General features: G+C 42.7%; 1 protein-coding gene across 2 annotated transcripts in view; it reads right to left on the reverse strand.

The window, feature by feature from the left end:
• Nucleotides 1–4,174: 4,174 nt before the first annotated feature.
• Nucleotides 4,175–22,925, reverse strand: part of LNX2 (ligand of numb-protein X 2) — a 139,258-nt gene continuing 120,507 nt past the window's right edge. For both annotated transcript variants that reach the window (XM_075851670.1, XM_075851671.1), the window contains 2 exons: nt 11,307–11,465; nt 4,175–9,807 (listed from right to left, as the gene is read on the reverse strand). In XM_075851670.1, the coding sequence (XP_075707785.1) occupies nt 9,672–9,807; nt 11,307–11,465 (295 nt within the window). In that variant the 3' untranslated portion in view covers nt 4,175–9,671. The remainder of the gene's footprint in view (nt 9,808–11,306; nt 11,466–22,925) is intronic.

The raw sequence follows: 22,925 nt of genomic DNA on the forward strand, positions 1-22,925 counted from the left end.
ACTCTCAGTTTTAGTAGTACGTTGCAGCATAGGCTCTCTCACTATCTCCTGTAATTTGCCCTTAACTTACATGGCCGCTCTCGTCATGGCTCCGTCCACTGTCACTCCATTGGTTCTCCCAAAGCTGCAAGAGAACCCGCTGATTGGATAAATGCCTGTCAGATAGGGAGACTGGCAGGCTCTCATCCAATCAGCAATTCCAAGTGGCACAGAGTGTGCTGCGTTCAGGGGAGCCGGAAGCTGGAGGTATAGCGCCAGCCCACTAACTGACCGACCCACCGGAAATCTTCCCTGTAGTTCACATTGCCAATCCGCCCCTGCTTCAGGGGCTCCTCTGGCCCCGGCCCGAGTCTCAGCAATGCTCTGGCTGGGGATTCCACTCCTAGAGTGAACTTCACTGGAGCTAACTACAGTGTACAGTAAGGGAGGGGGGTGTATCGCTGTCAACATGGTGTTGCACTATCTACAGGGGGCTTTGTGGCCATTGCTCACCTACCACCAATGATCCAGCAGTGCAGGAAAGGGACTGTGCTCCTTCGGCCTGCTCTCTCCTCTCCTGAGGGAGCTTCGGTGCCCCACGCGTCACAAATGACAGCCCCAAGGCCACATGCGGCCCGCGGCCCGCGTGTTTAAAAACCCCTGTTATAGAGTATTTCTTCACTATCAAATTTCTGCTAAACAAATGCCCTAGATATATGCAACTTAATGCCTATATTGTCGCATACGTTTGCCACCCATTTAAAAACCGTATACCACATAGTATTAAAAAGTACAGTCAACTACAATTTTTTACATAGTAGAGTATATCAATGTACATCAAAAGGACACTCTTTTGGCATACAACTTGCATCTACGGGCATATTAGATGTATACATCTGGAGAGTTTATCAGCGTATACATTGAATGTAGAGCCCAAATGTCATGTGAACCTAGGTTTGAGGGGTTATCCGGGACTTTAAAAAAATAAATAAATTCTAGTGCAGGTAATGGTATAAAATAATAAACTTGATACTAACCCCTGAAATGATGCCCCGCTCCAGTCTCAGCAGATTCTGCAGCGGTGACGTGCCATTCTTCTGTCATGTGCCGCTGTAGACTATCACAGATCTCAGCGGTTACATGTTGTTCATGGCAGCATCACCGATGAGGTCAATCAGTAGCTGCAACAGCAAACGACCGCTGCAGGAGCTTCTGGGACCGGAGCAACGGGAAATGGAGCTGATGCGCTGGAGCGTGGGTGGGGGGCATTTCAGCGGTGAATATCTGATTGAGTATCTGGTGAGTATCTTAATATTTGACACAATTACCTGCCCTAGACTTTTTGTAAAAAAAGTCTTGGATATCTTCTTTTAATGGTCTATTTACACTTCACGGTATAGCAAATCCTAACTCTGAAAGTTTGTCTCCATACATCGTAAGGGGGAGTTCACACAGTTTTTTTTTTACACATTTTTTGACGCGGAAACTGCATCGGAAAATGGCCGGAAATGCCTCCCATTAAAAACGGCTCGCGGGAAAAAGAAGCGACATGACCTATCTTTGGGCGTTTACGTCTCTGACCTCCCATTGACATCAATGGGAGGCAGAGAAAGAGTATTTTGCTGCATTTTTTGCCCGCAGCGCTCAATGGCCGTGGGCAAAAAACGCTGCGAAAATCGGCGTGCAGGCAGAGCAAAATCTGCCTCAGAATTCCAAACTGAATTTTGAGGCAGATTTTCTGCCTGCAAAAAACTCTGTGTGAACCCAGCCTTACTCTGGTCTGTGTTTCCATTCACAAGGATTGGTTTCTGAAACTTGTATATAGTATAAAAACACAACAACATACAGAATGTGCTCATTGTTTTTGATTTATTTGCCATTATTTATATAGCTCGCACATATTCTGCAGCGCTGTACAGAGAATGCATCAATCAAACGGTCCCTGCCCAAGTGGGGCTCACAATCTAATGTTACTATTTCAGACACACGCAAACTAGGAAGCCCTTTATCCTACCAGTGTGTTTTTGGAGTGTGGGAGGAAACTGGAGAACCAGAAGGAATTCAACACAGACATGGGGAGAAAATACAAACTCCAAGCAGATGTTGCCCCTGGTTGGTTTCCAACCCAGGACTCCAGTGCTTCATGAAAAAGTAATAAATAGCTTCTTCGCTGTGTCTTGTACATTTTCAGAAAGAAGGTGGTAAACTCCCTTGTAGCATTTATTAGGGAGTATTAGCAAAAATGTGGTCATCATGACCTCCAACTATACCGAATTTAGGCAGTAGAGTATTAACCCTATATAGTCTTTACCACATATGTAAGGCTCTGTTCACATCTGCATCAAGCCTTCTGTCTATAATTGAAATCACGATGCAGTGCCGGATAAGTAGTACAACCAGTGGCGTAACTACCGCCGTAGCAGCCGTAGCGGCTGCTACGGGGACCACGGCATGAGGGCTGGAGGCTCCGCTAGCAGCCGCTATGGCTGCTGCAGCGCGATGCCACTGAACACTACGGCAGAGCAGGGAGGTATCTCCCCGCTCTGCCATTAAACAAAAGACATGTATCCCCTATCCACAGGATAGGGGATACATGTGTGATCGCTGGAAGCGATAAGGAGAACGGGGGACTGAAAATCCCCTGAAGTTCTCCATCACAAACCTCGGACTTCCGGGGTCTGTGTCGGCAGCTCCATAGAAATGAATGGAGCGCGGGTCGCGCTTGTGCGCATGCGTGACCAGCGCTCCTTTCATTTTTATTGAACTGCGCAGACGCCGGAAGTCAGAGGTATGTCATGGAGAACTTGGTGGGGACTTTCGGTCCCCCGTTCTCCCTATCAATGCCAGCGATCACACATGTATCCATCCCCTCTCCTGTGGATAGGGGATATATGTCTTTTGTAGGACACACTGCAGGTCGCATTTTTTTGGGAGGGGGGACGCTGTATGGCGTTCCCTACAGGGGGGGGGGGCTGTATGGCGTTCCCTACAGGGGGGCTGTATGGCGTTCCCTACAGGGGGGAGCTGTATGGCGTCCCCTACAGATGGGGCTGTATGGTGTTCCCTACAGGGGGGGCTGTATGGCGTTCTCTACGGGGGGGCCGTATGGCGTTCTCTGCAGGGGGGGCTGTATGGCGTTCCCTACAGGGGGGGCTGTATGGCATTCCCTACAGGGGGGGCTGTATGGCGTTCCCTACGGGGGGCTGTATGGTGTTCCCTACAGGGGGGCTGTATGGCGTTCGGGGCTGTATGGCGTTCTCTACAGGGGGGGCTGTATGGCGGTCTCTACAGGGGGGGGGCTGTATCGCGTTCTCTACAGGGGGGGCTGTATGGCGTTCTCTACAAGGGGGGCGTATGGCGTTAGCGCCATACAGCCCCCCCTGCAGAGAACGCCATACAGCCCCCCTGTAGAGAACGTCATACAGCCCCCTCTATAGATAACGCCATACAGCCCTCTCTGTAGATAACGCCATACAGCCCCGCTGTAGAGAACGCCATACAGCCCCCTCTGTAGAGAACGCCATACAGCCCCCACTGTAGAGAACGCCATACAGCCCCCTCTGTAGATAACGCCATACAGCCCCCTCTGTAGATAACGCCATACAGCCCTCTGTAGATAACGCCATACAGCCCCCTCTGTAGATAACGCCATACAGCCCCCTCTGTAGATAACGCCATACAGCCCCCCTGTAGATAACGCAATACAGCCCCCTCTGTAGAGAACGCCATACAGCCCCCTTTGTAGATAACGCCATACAGCCCCCTCTGTAGATAACGCCATACAGCCCCCTCTGTAGATAACTCCATACAGCCCCCTCTGTAGAGAACGCCATACAGCCCCCTTTGTAGATAACGCCATACAGCCCCCTCTGTAGATATCTACAAAGGGGGCTGTATGGTGCTATCTACAGAGGGGGATGTATGGCGCTATCTACAGAGGGGGCTGTATGAGTTTTCTACAGGGGGATGTATGGCGCTATCTACAGAGGGGGCTGTATGGCGTTATCTACAGAGGGGGCTGTATGGCGTTATCTACAGAGGGGGCTGTATGGCGTTCTCTACAGAGGGGGCTGTATGGCGCTCTCTACAGAGGGGGCTGTATGGCGCTCTCTACAGGGGGGGCTGTATGACGTTATCTACAGGGGGCTGTATGGCGTTATCTACAGGGGGATGTATGGCGCTATCTACAGGGGGATGTATGGCGCTATCTACAGAGGGGGCTGTATGGCGTTATCTACAGGGGGGGCTGTAAAAAAGGCACTATCTACAAGGAGGGTTGTATGACACCCAGGGGAGGGGGGGCCCCAGTCAAAATTTTGCTATGGGGCCCAGTCTTTCCTAGTTACGCCCCTGAGTACAACAGATACCACCGGCGCCCGATGGACCACATTGACTTATAATGGGGACCGTCAGGTTAAGAATAATGCCAGATATAGTGCTTTTGTTCCTGGCAGATCTTAGGGAATCTACAACCAAGGTACCGAATTACGCCTCTAATGCAGATGTGAACATATCCTTATTCTGGTCATTACTGGTTTTTAATCATTCAAAATCTCAAACTTCAGTCTGCAATATTTAAGCTCAACATGTACAAAAGTATTTTCATAGAAAAATTGCCTCAATGGCATATTGTTTCTCAAGGATGTTTGTGTACTTATTTTACTGTTCCCAAATTTAAAGGAGTTTTCTTATCTTAGCCTTAAATATCTAAAAGGTGAGGGTCCTATTGGGAGGAAAGGGATGCCCGGACCGCTATTCCACCAGGCTAGGCAGTTGTTTCCCAGTCTTGAATGGAAAGAGACGTATACATGTGCGGCCACCTCTCTATTTACTCTACGCCTGGATGCGGCTGCTGTTGCCTGCCCCAACTGTCGGAGCAGGGGACAGGGCAGGGGCGGACATACTATATGTGCAGCCTGTGAAGCTGCACAGGGGCCCAGTAGGTAAGAGGGCCACTGCAAGCTTAAAAGCAGCTTCCTACTGACTATTAGATTGCATGAAGGGACTGAGCTAATGAATTTCATGGCTCCCTATTACAGGTTGATTGTGTGAGAGACATAAGGGATGTTGTATCATGAGCTATATGAGAGAGCATGGGGCTCATATACTGTTCTTGCACAGGCGTCCTCTGTCTGTGTCCGCCGCTGGGTCAAGGACTTTTTACTGAATGTTCCTACAATCTTATTCATCCCATATAATGGATTACTACTAACAAAAAGTACAGGACATATAACTGACCCACTTTACAGTTTATTTTTGTTGTTGTACATCATTCGTCAAGCTTCCAATCAATGCAGCAAACAATATCCATGACTTGTGAACAACATAGAAGGAAATGTTCTACAGAGATCTAAATAGAGGGTTAAGTTCCTCGTATTACCTAAAATGTGCGACCATGTGAATTACTGAGGCAAGTGATATTCATTGACATTCATTTAGAGATTATAATTTTTTTCCATTTGTATTTTCATTTCAAACAACGGTTGCACCCATAGGGATGCAGTAAGTTGCACAAACCCACAACAGTCGAACTCCAGTAGAGGTCAATGAAGATCAAGGCAGTCATGCAAAATGTTACACAACTTTTTCCATTCACATCTTTTGGTGTGAGAGGTGAGAAAGTTACATAAATTGCATGAAAGACACAACATTTCAGGATGACACGACTGAACGTTGTCTACCACTGGCCTTCAAGGTTATATCCACCTTCACAACCAATTTTTATTTGCGCAAATTCTACTAAAATAAAAAATGAACCAACTTTGCAAATAATCTTAATGAAAAATACATGATTGTTTTGTGTGTAGAGTTCCTATGCAGACCTATATGTCTCCATGGTTACAGACTACAAACTCTGTGTAGTCTGATCTTGCAATCACACTCTTCCATCTCCCTACTTTTTGCTATACATTTGCTAGGGTACAAGAAGTAGGGGACTAATAGAAGTGAGTATGGATGCAGGATTTAATAACACATGGTTTGTAGTCTGTTACCCTGGAAACACAAAGATCTGCATAGGAGCTGTAGACACAAAACGGTAGGCATTTTTTTTTAATAAAGACTATTTGAAAGGTTAATTTATTTCAGATGCATTAGGCATTTTAAAAAATTGGTCGTAAAAGGGAACATGTTTATGTTTTGCCTTCATAGTGGAAGTAACCATTTTGTATGTTGAAATAATATTGAGAGAACGTCGCCTATTCATACTCTGAGGCTTGTGCTGTTATTGTCTTGTAATGTTGCTCAATTTACTGTGCCTCAGTCTCTCTGGTCCTAACTTTTATGTATATATATATATATATATATATATTTTATATATATTTATTTTATCAATGAGGACCCTGTGAGACAAATGAATGTTGCAATACGACACCAGTGCTACAGTATATACATTCCAAAAAAGTCCTGGACCGAACACACTGCAGGGAGCCGGGCTCCTAGCATCATAGTTATGTACGACGCTAGGAGTCCCTGCCTCGCTGCGGGACAACTGTCCCGTACTGAAAACATCATTACAGTACGGGACAGTTGTGAATTCAGCCTAAGGCTTTAAAAAACAAAACAAATTTCAAGATTTTTTTCGTGGCATTTAAACCAAAATGCATTGTATATAGTGATTTCTATATTTTACTACGGACTTCAAAGTAACTCCTGGCCGTAGCGGGTTTTTTTCATCTAAAAATACGCTGTGAAGAATGGTAGTGAAAACAGCACAAAAAACGCAGCAAAATGCTGTTTGGGTATGTTCACATGGCAAACAGAAGATGGCTGAAAATACGGAGCTGTTTTCAAGAGAAAACAGCACCTGATTTTTAGCCGGTTTTTAAGCAACTAGCGGTTTTTACGGCCGTTTTTGGAGCTGTTTTTCTATTGAGTCAATGAAAAACGGGTCCAAAAACTGGTCAAGAAGTGACATGCACTTGTTTTTACAAAGCGTTTTTTTACGTGCCCGTTTTTAAAAACGACCGCGTAAAAAAACGCCCCGTGGGAATAGAATGCCGTTTCTCCCATTAAAATCAATGGCCAGATGTTTGGAGGCATTCAGCCCCCGCATTTTTTGCCGTTTTTCGGGGGGTTTACGGACCGTGTGAACATACCCTTTGAGAATCCAGTCTAAAGGCAATCTTGACCTCAATGCATGGGAACGTCTTTAAGATAAATGGTATTCTTGTGCATGTTAGTAATACTGTGAAAGGATGGTGGGACTATGGTAGATCTCATGAGTATCTGATCAAAATACGTATAAAAAAAATCCACATCGTAAAGACATTGGGGGGAATTTATTAACCTTCCTATGCCAGTTTTCTGGTGTAGAAAAGTCGCAAAAGAGACCTATTTACGCCGTCCCTCCCACTTTTGCAAAAAGGGGAGTGGTTTCACACAATGATGGGTCACAGCGGCTTGACACATTTATTATCATTTGCGCCAAAAAACTGGCGGAAATTGTAGTGGAAATCTATGCAAGCTCCTAGCTAGAGTATATTTCACTCTGTGGGGCGTAGCAAAGTAGAGGCTCATGCCAGGCCCCGTATCTTGCCCTCATCAGACTACTCCCCAAACTCCCTTCTGACAATTAAATAAATAAATAATTTAAAAAAAAATTATGCTCATCTCAACACTCATCTTCTCTCCTCTGGGTCCTCTCAGTCTCCCTCAGCGATCGGCAACTCATACAACGTACTGACGCTGGGCAGCATCAGGACATTGTATGCGACGCAGCACTGATGAGGTTGAATGTACGTCACATATAAGACTCTGATGCTGCTCAGTATCAGGACCTTGTATGAGCCGCGGCACGCTGTGGGAGGCGGAGAGGAGAAGTGATGCGCCAAACGGCTGGAAGATGCCATAGATTTATTACGTGTGTCTCTAAATACATCTGTTGCATCTTACTCCAGAGGAGCAGATAGCTAAGACTAGCGTATGAAATGCCAGTCTTAATGAAGCTATTCACACAGCCGTTTTTTTTAACGGACCGTGTGAAAAACCTGTGACAAAATAGGACATCTCCTATTTTTGCCCATTCTCACGGATTCCTCGAAAGACTCAAGACTATGAGGGATCTGTGAACTCAGGTCCCAAACTGTTTTTTCACAACTGATTTGACACACGTTCGTGTGAATAAGGCCTTACTAAATCTGCAACATTGACTTGGTGAGACAAATCCATACCACATGGTGATTTTATAGAGGGGACACCCATTTATTTCTATGGAAGCCACGTTGTTTGCGCAACAGTAGAAAAATGACTAATTCCTTTGCAATTTCCCTGCTAAGAGTAGCTGATTACCGAGAGCTCCCAGGCAACCATCTCAAACCAAAGATACATGAACAAAATAAAAGGACAAAAAAAATGTCCAATCTTGGATGGAGTTACTTTTTAATCCTACAGTTTACTAGTCAACTCTTAGGCTCTGTTCACATCTGCCTAAGGGGCATTCATCGGGGGGTTTCATCGGCCATTCCCTCGGCCATTCTGGTATTCTTGGCAGAAAAAATAGCGCAGTCTGATTCCATTGAAATTTAATAGGGACTGTCCTCGTCAGTTTAGATCTGTTTGAAAATGGTAGCCACAACGCTAATGTGAACAGAGCCTTAGGCCTCATTCATACAAAAATGATTCAGCCCACAAAATGGTCACATGCTGTATAAAGGCAACATGCACACCCTGTGCTGAAAAGAAAACAGCATCAATGTTGAAATACATATCCCGTGATGCATAGATACCAAATACCTTCTCCTGCAATGCTCATCAAATTCAGAAATTGCATGTCTTTTATTGTCTGGTAGCAACAGGTGGGGGAAACCCAAAGATTCCAGTTCTCAATTGAAGCAATCTTAGTTCAAAAAGTTGCCTTAATGTCCAACTTTGTAAAAAGTCCACGAGCACGTCCAAATAGAAATCTTGCAGTAAAAATATCAAAATTTTGTTCATACTAACAAAAAAACACATTCATTATCAGGAAGGTAAACGTTAAGATGAATCCCCTTGTCCTTTGTCAAGGATACGTTGTGTATCAAATTACTTTTTTTTTTTTTAGCAAAAAAGAAGAACATTTATTGCACAGTACAAAACCCAAGTTTAACTTTGGCCCCCCCATATTATTTTAAGAATTCTCAAAGCCGCCACAGGCAGGTGAATGATATAATTCTTAAAGGACACACATTACTGGCAATGTCCCCATGAGGTAAACCAATAAAGGGTCCTGTAGCAGCAAAAAAGTCTATAAAGAAATGGTCAGGCTTTTCATTTACGGAGAAAATTTGTATAATAAAGATGGTGGTACAGGTTTCGTCACTGACAATGTAGCGAGAACCATCAAACACTAACCATGGCACGAAAGAAAACCCCCCAAAAACATTTACTCATTGGCTTTACATAACCTCTACAGCAAAACTTTATTGTATATGAGATGATAGCGCAGCACAATCTACAGACTCGGTCAAAATATTTTATTTCGGATGGCTGGAAGAAAAGCTATGACGCCTTATTACCAGACAAGCGCATGTAGTGAGTATGTTCAAGCCCCTCATGTGAGTCTTCTCACCTCGATATGAACTTCAAAGGTCTTACAACACATATCTATCACTTCTGAGCACCTTTCCGTGAAGTGTGTAATGCTGAGATGAGGACCAGCTCTGAACCAGCTCTAGAGCACAGAAGATGTATCACAACAATTCGGTAAGATTCACTTAGACCAGGCTTCCGGGCCAGGAGATAACACTTAGTGTGACTTTGCTTCTTTGTTCCTTAAGCATTGGGACTAGAGCAGAATGGCTCATTCCAACAGTAGACAAGCCGTTAACAGCAACAATCATGTCTCCACACCTGCAATGGGAAATAATTCACGTGTAGATAGACATTACAGTATAGGCGTTCCACAATCCAATCCATTCATTGAAAATGGCAACGTACAAAAAAACAAGACAGACAAAAATAAAAAAAAAACAACATATGGCATCTACTCACACATTGTAATACAAGAGTTGGATAATATACTCTAGATTGTATCGGTCGTGCAAATTCTTCTTTGGTGAAATAGGAAAAACAAAGTAAAGTAATTTGATTCTAAAAGAGCTTCTTCCCTAGCGACATTTCCAGTCTGAGGACAATCAGGTCTCCACCCATCCATCCTATGCAGATAGGTCTTTGTGTGTACCAAAACTACTTTTTGGTTTTAGAACTGTAGTTATGATGCTATGAAATTAAACCTGGTGTTGTCCAACCCAGTATGGGTAGAAGGCCATTAGCGGCCTAGACCCAATTCCTATATGTTTCCTAAAATATGTTCATGGACAGGACTTTTTGTCCTAGGCACAAATAAGAAAAAATTTGGTTTCATGCCTTTCTTACTCTGGTCTTGGATAAGACCTACACAAACCACACATTAAACCTTTCCAATATCGATCTTCCATTGTATGGGAATATAGACTGCAAACGACCATACAGATGTGTCCCCCCTTACCGTTGCCTGAATTTGGTTAAGGACTCCCATTTCTCATTAAATAATTTTAATACAATATCGGGCAAAACCTGTGACAGGCTGCAATTCACATCACAACCACTGGGGGCCACACATAGACACAAATAGCATACACATCTCATGACAGAGTATCGCAAAATCATGTTTTTTTTAAAAAAAAAAAGCTGGTCATCTCACGCCACACATTTCAGGATATGTTGAGATAAGAAAAAAGGTAAGAAAGGACACATTTGTATATACTAGCCCATATATATAAATATATAAATATATATATGCATACACATCTGTTCAATCATTAAATTCTCCAGGCATTTTATATGGATAGCCTATCCTTAGGACTATCCGATTGGTGGGGGTCCAACTCCAGACACCCCCACCAATCAGCCTGTTGATGGGGCCACGGCGATCCTCGCCACAGCCTTTTCCCAGTGTAGAGACACAGCACCGTGCACATTCATAGCAGATGTGCCTGGAATTGCAGTTCCGGTCCCATCCAAGTGAATGGGAGTAAGATGAAATCCCAGGCACAACCGCTACGGATGTGTACGGCGCTCTGCCTGGTAAACACTGAAGAGGTCGCGTCCATGAATGTTGTGGACCCTTTATTAAGCTGATCGGTGGGGTGCCGATTGTCGGACTTCCACTGATCTGATATTGATTATTTATCCTAAGGATAGGCCATCAATATAAAAGGCCCAGAGACATGTGATTGGAAAATCACTGGATCTATACATAGAGTTAAATTTGTCAGCCATTAACTATTTGATTTAACATACAAATATCAGGCAGAGTAAAAATAGTATATGGATGATGCAGCCGGCTTCCATTGCTGAATCATACTCACTTAAGTCGCCCATCATAGTATGCAGGTGTCCCAAGAACTATGGTTTTAATGAAGAAAGGCTGATTTGTATGGTTCTCTTCATAACCTCCAACTATACTAAAGCCCCAGCTGCCCAAACTGCTTCTTCTTAGGATGACATCATGGCAGCTATGGAGACAGCTGAGGAAAAGAAAAATATATGATGGAAGTATACGTTTTAGATACTGTAGCATCTATAATGACTGTAACAACAAGTTATGTATTTGCAATGTGGCTTTTTATACATATTACATTTTTGTCAGTCCCATACTCAACAAATCAAGGAGCTGAAACAGCGCCATCTTTTCCAAAGGCTGTGTATGGTATTGCAGCTCTGCCCCATTCACTTCAATGTGTGTGAGTGGAATAGCATAGGCAGCTCATGGACAAGAGTGGTGCATATCTGCTTAGTTATGAAGTAATTTATTCCCTGCTCTAAATCGCTGCATAACTAGTTGAATTTACTACCCAGGAATCTGAGAAAGCTGGCTCTCAATCCCTGTAGCAGCTGTAGTTGTTAGCCCAGTGCACCGTAGCAGGGTTAACAACCAGGTGAGATACATTACTACATATCATTCCAGATGGAAGGAGATGAGGGGATTTCTGCAAAAACATTGGCAGATTCTCTTGACAGATCGTACTCTAGAAAAGATCTTGACTCCTTATCCAGCCATAAACAAAAGACATATATAGTTCAAAGTTATCTTCCTCCAATACGTCCTTAAAGAGGATTTGAGTCAAAGGGACCAAAATGGGACTGCTATCCATGTGAAAAATGTATTGCAGTCCCATTTATAGAACAAACTAATGCATTTTCTGATTTAGATGCCATGCATACAGGCATATTACATGCTCCACTATAGAAGTGGTGTGCTATGCCTTGTGCCCCTGTAATAATATCTATGTGGGATTGACCAGCAGGGGATTACGTATAAGTGAATACATTAGGGATATTGAGGCTGCCAGGGACGATGAGGACATTAAGAAACTCAAACCCATTACTAAACACTTTAAAGAGGCTCTGTCACCACATAAGTACCCTATGTCCTGCATAAGGAGATCGGCGCTATAATGTAGGTGACAGCAGTGCTTTTTATTTAAAAAAACGATCTGTTTTCACCACTTTATTAGCGATTTTAGGTTTATGCTAATGAGTTGCTTAATGCCCAAGTGGGCGTGTTTTTACTTTAGACCAAGTGGGCGTTGTACAGAGGAGTGTATGACGCTGACCAATCAGCGTCATGTACTCCTCTCCATTCATTTAGACAGCGCATAGGGATCCTTTTAGATCGCTATGTGCTGTCTTATACTAACACATTATCGATACTGAAGTGTTTAGACAGTCCACGGGATGTCTATTCACAATCTCTGCACTTCGTTACTGTTTCTGTGGTAGTTACAGCAGAGGAAGCGTAATCTCGCGAGATTAAGCTGTAGATGTCAGGTTACAACGAGATTACGCTTCCTCTGCTGTAACTACCATAGAAACAGTAACGAAGTGCAGAGATTGTGAATAGACATCCCGTGGAATGTCTATTCACTGTCTAAACACTTCAGTATCGATAATAGCATAAATCTAAAATCCCTAATAAAGTGGTGAAAACAGATCGTTTTCTTAAATAAAAAGCATTACTGTCACCTACATTACAGCGCCCATCTCCTTATGTAGGAGACAGGGCACTTATAATGTGGTGACAGAGCCTCTTTAAATGACATCACCAATGCATGTCTAAGGATAGAATATATTGATCTACGAATGAGTGGATGTGATTTACCCAAAATACCTATGTGAAAGTAAGTGGATCTGACAGTTAAAAACCTTAATACCAAAGGGCCTCAACAAGACCCTGAGTTTTTCACTGTTCGGCCGGGTTCACACGTAGAGTAAATACTGCGGATTTTCCACACCGGATTTCTTTGCGGAAAATCTGCAGCATATTACAGTATTGGCAAATTGGATGAGATTTGAACAAATCTCATCCACGCGCTGCGTAAATGATACGCGGAAAAACGCTCAGAAATTGACCTGCGGTGCGTATTTTTTAATCCACAGCATGTCAATTGTATTTGTATAATCGCTGCTTTTTTCTTGCGAGTTTTCCCCATTGAATTCAATGTGAGGTAAAACCTGCAACAAATAGCAGATGTTGCAATTTTTGAAGCGGGAAAGCTGCGATTCCACCACAAAAAATGGCAACTCAGAAATAAAAAAAAAAATATATACTTACCCAGAATTTTGTGCTTCTTCATCCAGCCCGGCCTCCTGGGATGACAATTCATCCCATGTGACCGCTGCAGCCAATCACATGGGATGAAACGTCATCCCAGGAGGCCGGGCTGCAGGATGTCAGAGGGTATGTGTGCGCGGTTTTTATTCTATTCTGTTTTACGCAGCGGACATTCCAGGCGAAAAACTGAACCACAATTTGGTGCGGTTTTTCAGCCAGAATTCACTACAGCCGTCAGGGTGGATACGCTGTGTACCTTTATACAGCGTATCCACTCTATGTGAACATACCCTTCCTTTGATTGCTGAAACTGTAAGGCTGGGTTCACACGTGGCGGAATTTCACTTAAATTCCGCTGCGGACACTCCGCAGCGTTAATCCGCAGCGGAGCCGTTTGTCCATTGACTTACACTTTAATTTAGCAGTGTTCGTTTAGACGAGGCGTAAAATTCCGCTGCGGAGCATAGGCTGCGGAGCGGAATTTGGTGTCCGCAGCATGCTCTGTCTGTTGCGGAGCAGTGGCGGACTCATGGCGGAATTTCTCCATTGACTTCAATGGAGATTCTAATTTCCGCAATGAAGTCCGCAGCTGTCATGCACATGTTATGTGTGCTGCGGATCCGTCTTGCTTTTTTAACTTGACATTTCTTCATTCTGGCTGGACCTATGTATTTCTAGGTCTACAGCCAGACTGAGGAAGTCAATGGGGCTCCCGTAAAGACGGGAGCGTTGATAGGAGACGTCTGTAAATAGTCACTGTCCAGGGTGCTGAAAGAGTTAAGCGATCGGCAGTAACTGTTTCTGCACCCGGGACAGTGACTACCGATCCCAATATACATGTATCTGTAAAAAAAAAAGAAGTTCATACTTACCGAGAACTCCCTGCTTCTGTCTCCAGTCCGGCCTCCCAGGATGACGTTTCAGTCTAAGTGACGGCTGCAGCCAATCACAGGCTAATGACAGGCTGCAGCGGTCACATGGACTGCCGCGTCATCCAGGGAGATCGGGCTGGATGCCGAAGGAGGGACGCGTCACCAAGACAACGGGCGGTAAGTATGAATTTCTTTGACTTTCACAAGGGAAAGTGCTGTCCCTTCTCTCTATCCTGCACTGATAGGGAGAAGGGAAGTACTTTTACCGCAGTCCGCAGCAGCTAGTCCGCATCAATTTACTGCACATTTTGTGCAGATCCGCAGCAGAATCTGCAACGCAGATTCTGTGCGGCATTGATGCGGACAGTTGCGGAGGAAATCCGCCACGTGTGGTCATGCCCTTAATGAAGTTCAATGCTCCTAGTGTTTTGATTTAATTACTCTGGAGTTTTATTATTTTTATATATATATATATATATATATATATATATATATATATATATATATATATATATATATATATATATATATATGTATATATAATGTTTGTCATTTGTTTTTCACACTATATGTATTCATTATTTGCAATATTTATTATTTGTGGTGCTTTAAGACATAAGGTATCATGCATTGTACATGAATTAACTTGAAAAACCCTTTTTTTTATTATTATTATTATTGGTGTATTTAGACAGATATTAGGCACAAATGGTTTGTTCCATGTGTTCTTATATTGCACTAGTCACTTTAAAGAGGTGTGCATTCATATTATTCACATTATATATTGTTATTACTTATTTTTATTGTAATTAAACTTATTTTATGTTATTAGCACTTTTACATCTCTCTTTGATCCGTACTGCTCTTATATATAAAAGTTAAGGGTATATCTGGATGCTGTTATTATAAGGGCACATTCACACGTGGCGGAATTGCTGTGGAATTCCGCTGCGGACAGTCCGCAGTGGAATTCTCCAGCGGCCGTTTTTTACATTTGTTTCTATACATTTCAGTTATACATTTCAGTCATATACAGTTCAGACGTTGCGGAAAACTCCGCTGCGGACCATAGGCTGCGGTGCAGAATTTTCCCTCCGCAGAATGCACTGTCTGTTGCGGAGAAGAAGCGGAATTTCACTGCGGATTTCAGCCTTTGCAATGCAAAAACTGAAATCTGTGGCAAGTCCGCTGTGTTTTCTGCAACGTCTGAATTACCTGTCAAATATCCAAATGTTGGTGCAGATTCGTTGCGTAATTGCCCCAAATCTGCACCAACATTTGCAGCGGAAAAATTCTGCCACGTCTGAACGTGCCCTTAATGATAGGTGGACTACTCCAGAGAAAGCATAATTTTTATTTAACTCCATGTGTGCGTGTAAGAGCATCCCAAACTCTGCGTTTTTTATCTATGGTGACTGTTGGCATCACAAATGGTGGCGTGATATGTGTTGCGGGCGCGCTACATCACATAAACGGCGCCGGTCACCTGACGCGGAAGCGCAGAGTTTCAGGCTAGGAGATTCCATGCGTGGCATGACGCCAACGGCTAAATTTAATTTTTGAATACATACACTCCTCACCATGCTCACTGTAGCAAGTGCAACGTGCAGTTTGACGTTGTCCTGTTGAAAAACGGCTTCTGGGACACTTTGGAGAAACGGCTGTACCACTGGTTCTACGACTAAATCAATTTAAAGCTGAGCTGTTCGTGTACCCGAAATGAAGATTAAGAGCTCCAGCTACCATACATTATGCCACCCCACACCCTAATCCTGGGAGTAGGTCTGGTGTGACGTTCCCTTGTGAAGACCTCTTCATGCCATTCCCCATGTGGTCTCCAGACCAATCTCCTGCTATCATTGCATCCAAGGCAAAAGCAGTACTCATCGCTGAAGAGGATAGACCTCCTTTCAGCCTCCATTGCCGTCTTGCTTTGCACCATGCTAGCCTTTGAGAGCGGTGGTGTGTGATCAATGGAACACCTGTAGCTGGATGTCTGGCTCGTATCCCAATGTCATGCAAACGCCTTCTTTTTTTGTCGACACTGGTTGCCACCCTAGGCTTGGGATGTGACGTCCAATTTCAGTTGCAGTACAAAATGGATCACTACGTGCCATTCTTACAATCAGACGACCTGTCTGTGCAGAGGTTCGCCTCCAGGCACCTTTTGCTGTCATTCCTTTTCAATGTTGTTCTCCCAACCTCCGAGACATGCAATGTTGAACAGTGCTAACATCTCGGCCCAGGCGCGTAACCAAGGTTTCTCAGTTCAAGGATTCTGTCCCTCTCTGTTTGCGACAACTGGCGATAACTGGCACGTCGATGAACAGAAGGCATTGCGCAATCATCCCACACCACTTGATCCGATTTTTGAGGTTTCATGTGGCTAAACAATTTTGCTTTCAATCTGGCTCTTATGTACCTCCCACATGCCACAGATTGGAGCTAGGTGCCTGAAAATATGATCATTTACAGATCTTAGCGACACCTGCTACTTCCTCGATTTGCATGACATTACGGCTTGCCCTGCTTTGTGTTGCAATTTCAATGTCGAGGAGTGTATGTATATGTCTTCCCTAGATTGGTTCATTGTCGGTGTAAATGTGTGGCTGGCCTCAGCATGACTCCATCCCCAGACCAAGGCTTGTGCCGAAACACCCCTCTGGGTTGGCATCATCTGAGTGACCACCATTACTTGGGGTAGGAACCTCGTTATACATTCTTTATAGCTCAGGTCGTCATGTTGTATTGAACTTTATGTCCTATTGCACTTTACTTATGTACTACAACGTTACCCTTTGCGATCACATCTATGTAGCAGCTATTCTATTAATTATGACCTTGTGACCAGTATTTCCAGTGTGACTCCTTTAATGTTTTTAAATATATTTATGGTAAACATGAAGAAAGATGAATTATGATTACAATTTTGTCTCCTATACATTGCTAGTTTTCATATGTTGGGTTCTGGTAAATATATTGGTCTAACAGAAAAAGTTTACTGGTGATTTTTTTTTCTCGCCATTTTTAGGGGAGAAGACAGTTTAAAGGCGACCTGTTAGCTGTTCTGACTTGCTACAATTCTAGAGCATCTTTTCTTAGAACTCTACAGTGTAATTGAAAACCGGGTGTTACCATTCCCCTTGTCATTGGGGTGTATTCCTACACAGTCTGAGACTGTAATTACTGATTGGACAATGTCAGTCTGTGTAGGGACACCCCCCCCCCAGTTGGAATCACCTAATTGTCAATTTGTCCATGAATATGTAAAAGGAATAACGGAGAAAAGGTACAACGCAGAGTTCTAAGAAAAGATGCTCTAGAATCTTTATTTTATGGGCATACAAGTATTTACTAAAACAGACATGTCAAGAGTGGCGAGAGGTCCTCTTTAACCCCTTCCCGACATTGACGTACAGTTACATCATAACCAGGAAGGGGAAGTATAGAGTGGGCTCACGTGCTGAGCCCGCTCCGTACTTAGCAGGTGTCAGCTGTATGTTATAGTAAAAACCTCACTGCAATGGTTGGGATCAGAGATTACTCTTTACTACTACGATAACCCGATCCTGGGCATTTAATCAGGGGCCCCCTCTGACAGCCCATCTGTCCCACCGCTATGTGATAGACGCGTGCTGAGGGTTGTCACGCCAGACGACTTGGGGCCTACTGAAGGCGAGAGGCATGGCTTAATAGAAGTCGGTAAAAAACACAACATATTGCAATACATAAGTATTGCAGTATATTGTGCTAGCGATCCAACGATCACTTGTTCAAGTCCCTTAGGATAAAAAAAACGTAAAAAAACATAAATAAAGTGTTTTTATATACATAAAAAAATATAAATAAAAGCCTTTTCTAACTTTTTCCCCATAAGTAATGTAAAAAGAATATAATTGGTATCGCCATAGCCGTAATAGTCCAAACTATTACAATATAACATTATTTAAGCCACACGGTAAATACCTTAAAAAAACTAAATTAAAGCATGAGGATTGATTTTTTTTATCACCTCGTCTCCCACAAAAATTAAATCAAAAGTGATAAAAAGGTCACATGTACCCCAAAATAGTACAAATGGAAACTCATGGAAGCTCATCCCACAAAAAAAAGTGATGACACAGCTCAGTCAATTGAAAAAGAAAAAAATTATGGCTCCCAGAATATGGCGACACAAATTTTTTTTTGTTTTTAACAATAATTTTCTTTTCTTTGTAAAAGTAGTCAAATTTGGTTATCGCCGTAATAGTATTGACCCACAGAATAAAGTTAACATGTAGTTTTTACTGCATCGTGAATGCTGTAAAAACGAAACCAAAAAAACTATGGAGTTTCAGCATCCCATTACAAAAAATGGTGCCCTGAAAAACTACAACTTGTCCCGCAAAAAACAAGGCCTCATATGGCTTTATCGACGGAAAAATAAAGAAGTTATAGCTTTTGAAATATGGCTGCGATGGAAAGGGGTTACATTGTGAAAGAAATAATAATGTGAGCTTATGCACATGGGGGCTCAGGAACACAGTTGTATAAACAAATCACTGCATGCTTAATCGTATGCTGTATTACAGATGTATTCACCTTTGTAGCAAGTAACATGTATGCAGGGCCGGCCTTAGGGGTGTGCGACCTGTGCGGACGCTGCAGCCGCCCCACATGTAGGGGGCGCCACTGTGCAGGTCGTTTGAGCTCTGTTCTCTGCTCCTCGTTACACACACTGAGAAAGCAGAGGCAGCAAGAGCAGAGGAAGAAGCTCCGCCCACAGCCTGTCCTACAAGAAGCCTGTGCAGCAAGGTGGGATGGTAAATGTCTATTTGTGTCTATATGTGTCTGTGTACATATGTTCCCATATGTGTGTGTATATGTGTGTTTGCGTGTCTATGTATGTGTATATATGTCTCTGTGTATGTGTATATTTTTCTGTGTGTGTTTTTGTCTGTGTGTGTATATATATATGTGTGTGTGTGTGTGTGTGTGTGTATTTATCAGTGTGTTATCTGTGTTGTTACATAGGACTGCAGGCGACATCTACTACATTATCTGTACTGTGTATATGTGTGCCCGTGTGGGTATATATGTGTCTCTGTGCATGTATATACAGTATGTACCAGTGTATATAAATATATATATATATATATATATATATATATATATATATATATATATATATATATATATATATATGTGAGTTTGTGTATACATGCCTCCTGTGTGTGTGCGTGTGTGTGTCTATATATTTACCTATGTGTATGTATATATATATATATATATATATATATATACACACTACCGTTCAAAAGTTTAGGGTCACTTAGAAATTTCCTTTTTTTTTAAAGAAAAGCACAGTTTTTTTAAATGAAGATAACATGAAATTAATCAGAAATACACTCTATACATTGTTAATGTGCTAAATCACTATTCTAGCTGCAAACGTCTGGTTTTTAATGCAATATCTACATAGGTGTATAGAGGCCCATTTCCAGCAACCATCATTCCAGTGTTCTAATGGTACATTGTGTTTGCAAACTGTGTTAGAAGGCTAATGGATGATTAGAAAACACTTGAAAACCCTTGTGCAATTATGTTAGCACCGCTGTAAACAGTTTTGCAGTTTAGAGAAGCTATAAAACTGACCTTCCTTTGAGCTAGTTGAGAATCTGGAGCATTACATTTGTGGGTTCGATTAAACTCTCAAAATGGCTAGAAAAAGAGAGCTATCATGTGAAACTCGACAGTCTATTCTTGTTCTTAGAAATGAAGGCTATTCCATGCGAGAAATTGCCAAGAAACTGAAGATTTCCTACAACGGTGTGTACTACTCCCTTCAGAGGACAGCACAAACAGGCTCTAACCAGAGTAGAAAGAGAAGTGGGAGGCCCCGCTGCACAACTGAGCAACAAGACAAGTACATTAGAGTCCCTAGTTTGAGAAATAGACGCCTCACAGGTCCTCAACTGGCAACGTCTACAGTGAAGAGGCGACTCCGGGATGCTGGCATTCAGGGCAGAGTGGCAAAGAAAAAGCTATATCTGAGACTGGCTAATAAAAGGAAAAGATTAATATGGGCAAAAGCACACAGACATTGGACAGAGGAAGATTGGAAAAAAGTGTTATGGACAGACAAATCGAAGTTTGAGGTGTTTGGATCACACAGAAGAAGATTTGTGAGACGCAGAACAACTGAAAAGATGCTGGAAGAGTGCCTTACACCATCTGTCAAGCATGGTAGAGGCAATGTGATGGTCTGGGGTTGCTTTGGTGCTGGTAAAGTGGGAGATTTGTAAAAGGTAAAAGGGATTTTGAATAAGGAAGGCTATCCCTCCATTTTGCAACGCCATGCCATACCCTGTGGACAGCGCTTGATTGGAGCCAATTTCATCCTACAACAGGACAATGACCCAAAGCACACCTCCAAATTATGCTAGAACTATTTAGGGAAGAAGCAGGCAGCTGGTATTCTATCTGTAATGGAGTGGCCAGCGCAGTCACCAGATCTCAACCCCATAGAAATGTTGTGGGAGCAGCTTGACCGTATGGTACGCAAGAAGTGCCCATCAAGTCAATCCAACTTGTGGGAGGGCCTTCTGGAAGCATGGGGTGAAATTTCTCCTCATTACCTCAGCAAATTAACAGCTAGAATGCCAAAGGTCTGCAATGCTGTAATTGCTGCAAATGGAGCATTCTTTGACGAAAGCAAAGTTTGAAGGAGAAAATTATTATTTCAAATAAAAATCATTATTTCTAACCTTGTCAATGTCTTGACTATATTTTCTAGTGATTTTGCAACTCATTTGATAAATATAAGTGTGAGTTTTCATGGAAAACACAAAATTGTCTGAGTGACCCCAAACTTTTGAACGGTAGTGTATATATAAATATATATATATATATATATATATATATATATATATATATATATATACACTACCGTTCAAAAGTTTGTGGTCACCCAGACAATTTTGTGTTTTACATGAAAACTCACACTTATATTTATCAAATGAGTTGCAAAATGACTAGAAAATATAGTCAAGACATTGACAAGGTTAGAAATAATGATTTTTATTTCAAATAATAATTTTCTCCTTCAAACTTTGCTTTCGTCAAAGAATGCTCCATTTGCAGCAATTACAGCATTGCAGACCTTTGGCATTCTAGCTGTTAATTTGCTGAGATAAATCGGGAGAAATTTCACCCCATGCTTCCAGAAGGCCCTCCCACAAGTTGGATTGGCTTGATGGGCACTTCTTGTGTACCATACGGTCAAGAATGCTCCCACAACAGCTCTATGGGGTTAAGATCTGGTGACTGCGCTGGCCACTCCATTACAGATAGAATACCAGCTGCCTGCTTCTTCCCTAAATAGTTCTTGCATAATTTGGAGGTGTGCTTTGGGTCATTATCCTGTTGTAGGATGAAATTGGCTCCAATCAAGCGCTGTCCACAGGGTATGGCATGGCGTTGCAAAATGGACTGATAGTCTTCCTTATTCAAAATCCCTTTTACCTTGTACAAATCTCCCACTTTACCAGCACCAAAGCAACCCAAGACCATCACATTACCTCCACCATGCTTGACAGATGGCGTCAGGCACTCTTCCAGCATCTTTTCAGTTGTTCTGCGTCTCACAAATCTTCTTCTGTGTGATCCAAACACCTCAAACTTCGATTCGTCTGTCCATAACACTTTTTTTCAATCTTCCTCTGTCCAATGTCTGTGTGCTTTTGCCCATACTAATCTTTTCCTTTTATTAGCCAGTCTCAGATATGGCTTTTTCTTTGCCACTCTGCCCTGAAGGCCAGCATCCCGGAGTCGCCTCTTCACTGTAGACGTTGACACTGAGGTTTTGCGGGTACTATTTAATGAAGCTGCCAGTTGAGGACCTGTGAGGCGTCTATTTCTCAAACTAGAGACTCTAATGTACTTGTCTTGTTGCTCAGTTGTGCAGCGGGGCCTCCCACTTCTCTTTCTACTCTGGTTAGAGCCTGTTTGTGCTGTCCTCTGAAGGGAGTAGTACACACCGTTGTAGGAAATCTTCAGTTTCTTGGCAATTTCTCGCATGGAATAGCCTTCATTTCTAAGAACAAGAATAGACTGTCGAGTTTCACATGAAAGCTCTCTTTTTCTAGCCATTTTGAGAGTTTAATCGAACCCACAAATGTAATGCTCCAGATTCTCAACTAGCTCAAAGGAAGGTCAGTTTTATAGCTCCTCTAAACAGCAAAACTGTTTACAGCGGTGCTAACATAATTGCACAAGGGTTTTCAAGTGTTTTCTAATCATCCATTAGCCTTCTAACACAGTTAGCAAACACAATGTACCATTAGAACACTGGAGTGATGGATGCTGGAAATGGGCCTCTATACACCTATGTAGATATTGCATTAAAAACCAGACGTTTGCAGCTAGAATAGTAATTTAGCACATTAACAATGTATAGAGTGTATTTCTGATTAATTTAATGTTATCTTCATTGAAAAAAACTGTGCTTTTCTTGAAAAAAT

This window comes from Rhinoderma darwinii, chromosome 2 (genome assembly GCF_050947455.1).
Source record: "Rhinoderma darwinii isolate aRhiDar2 chromosome 2, aRhiDar2.hap1, whole genome shotgun sequence".
In the NCBI taxonomy this organism is placed as follows: domain Eukaryota; kingdom Metazoa; phylum Chordata; class Amphibia; order Anura; family Rhinodermatidae; genus Rhinoderma; species Rhinoderma darwinii.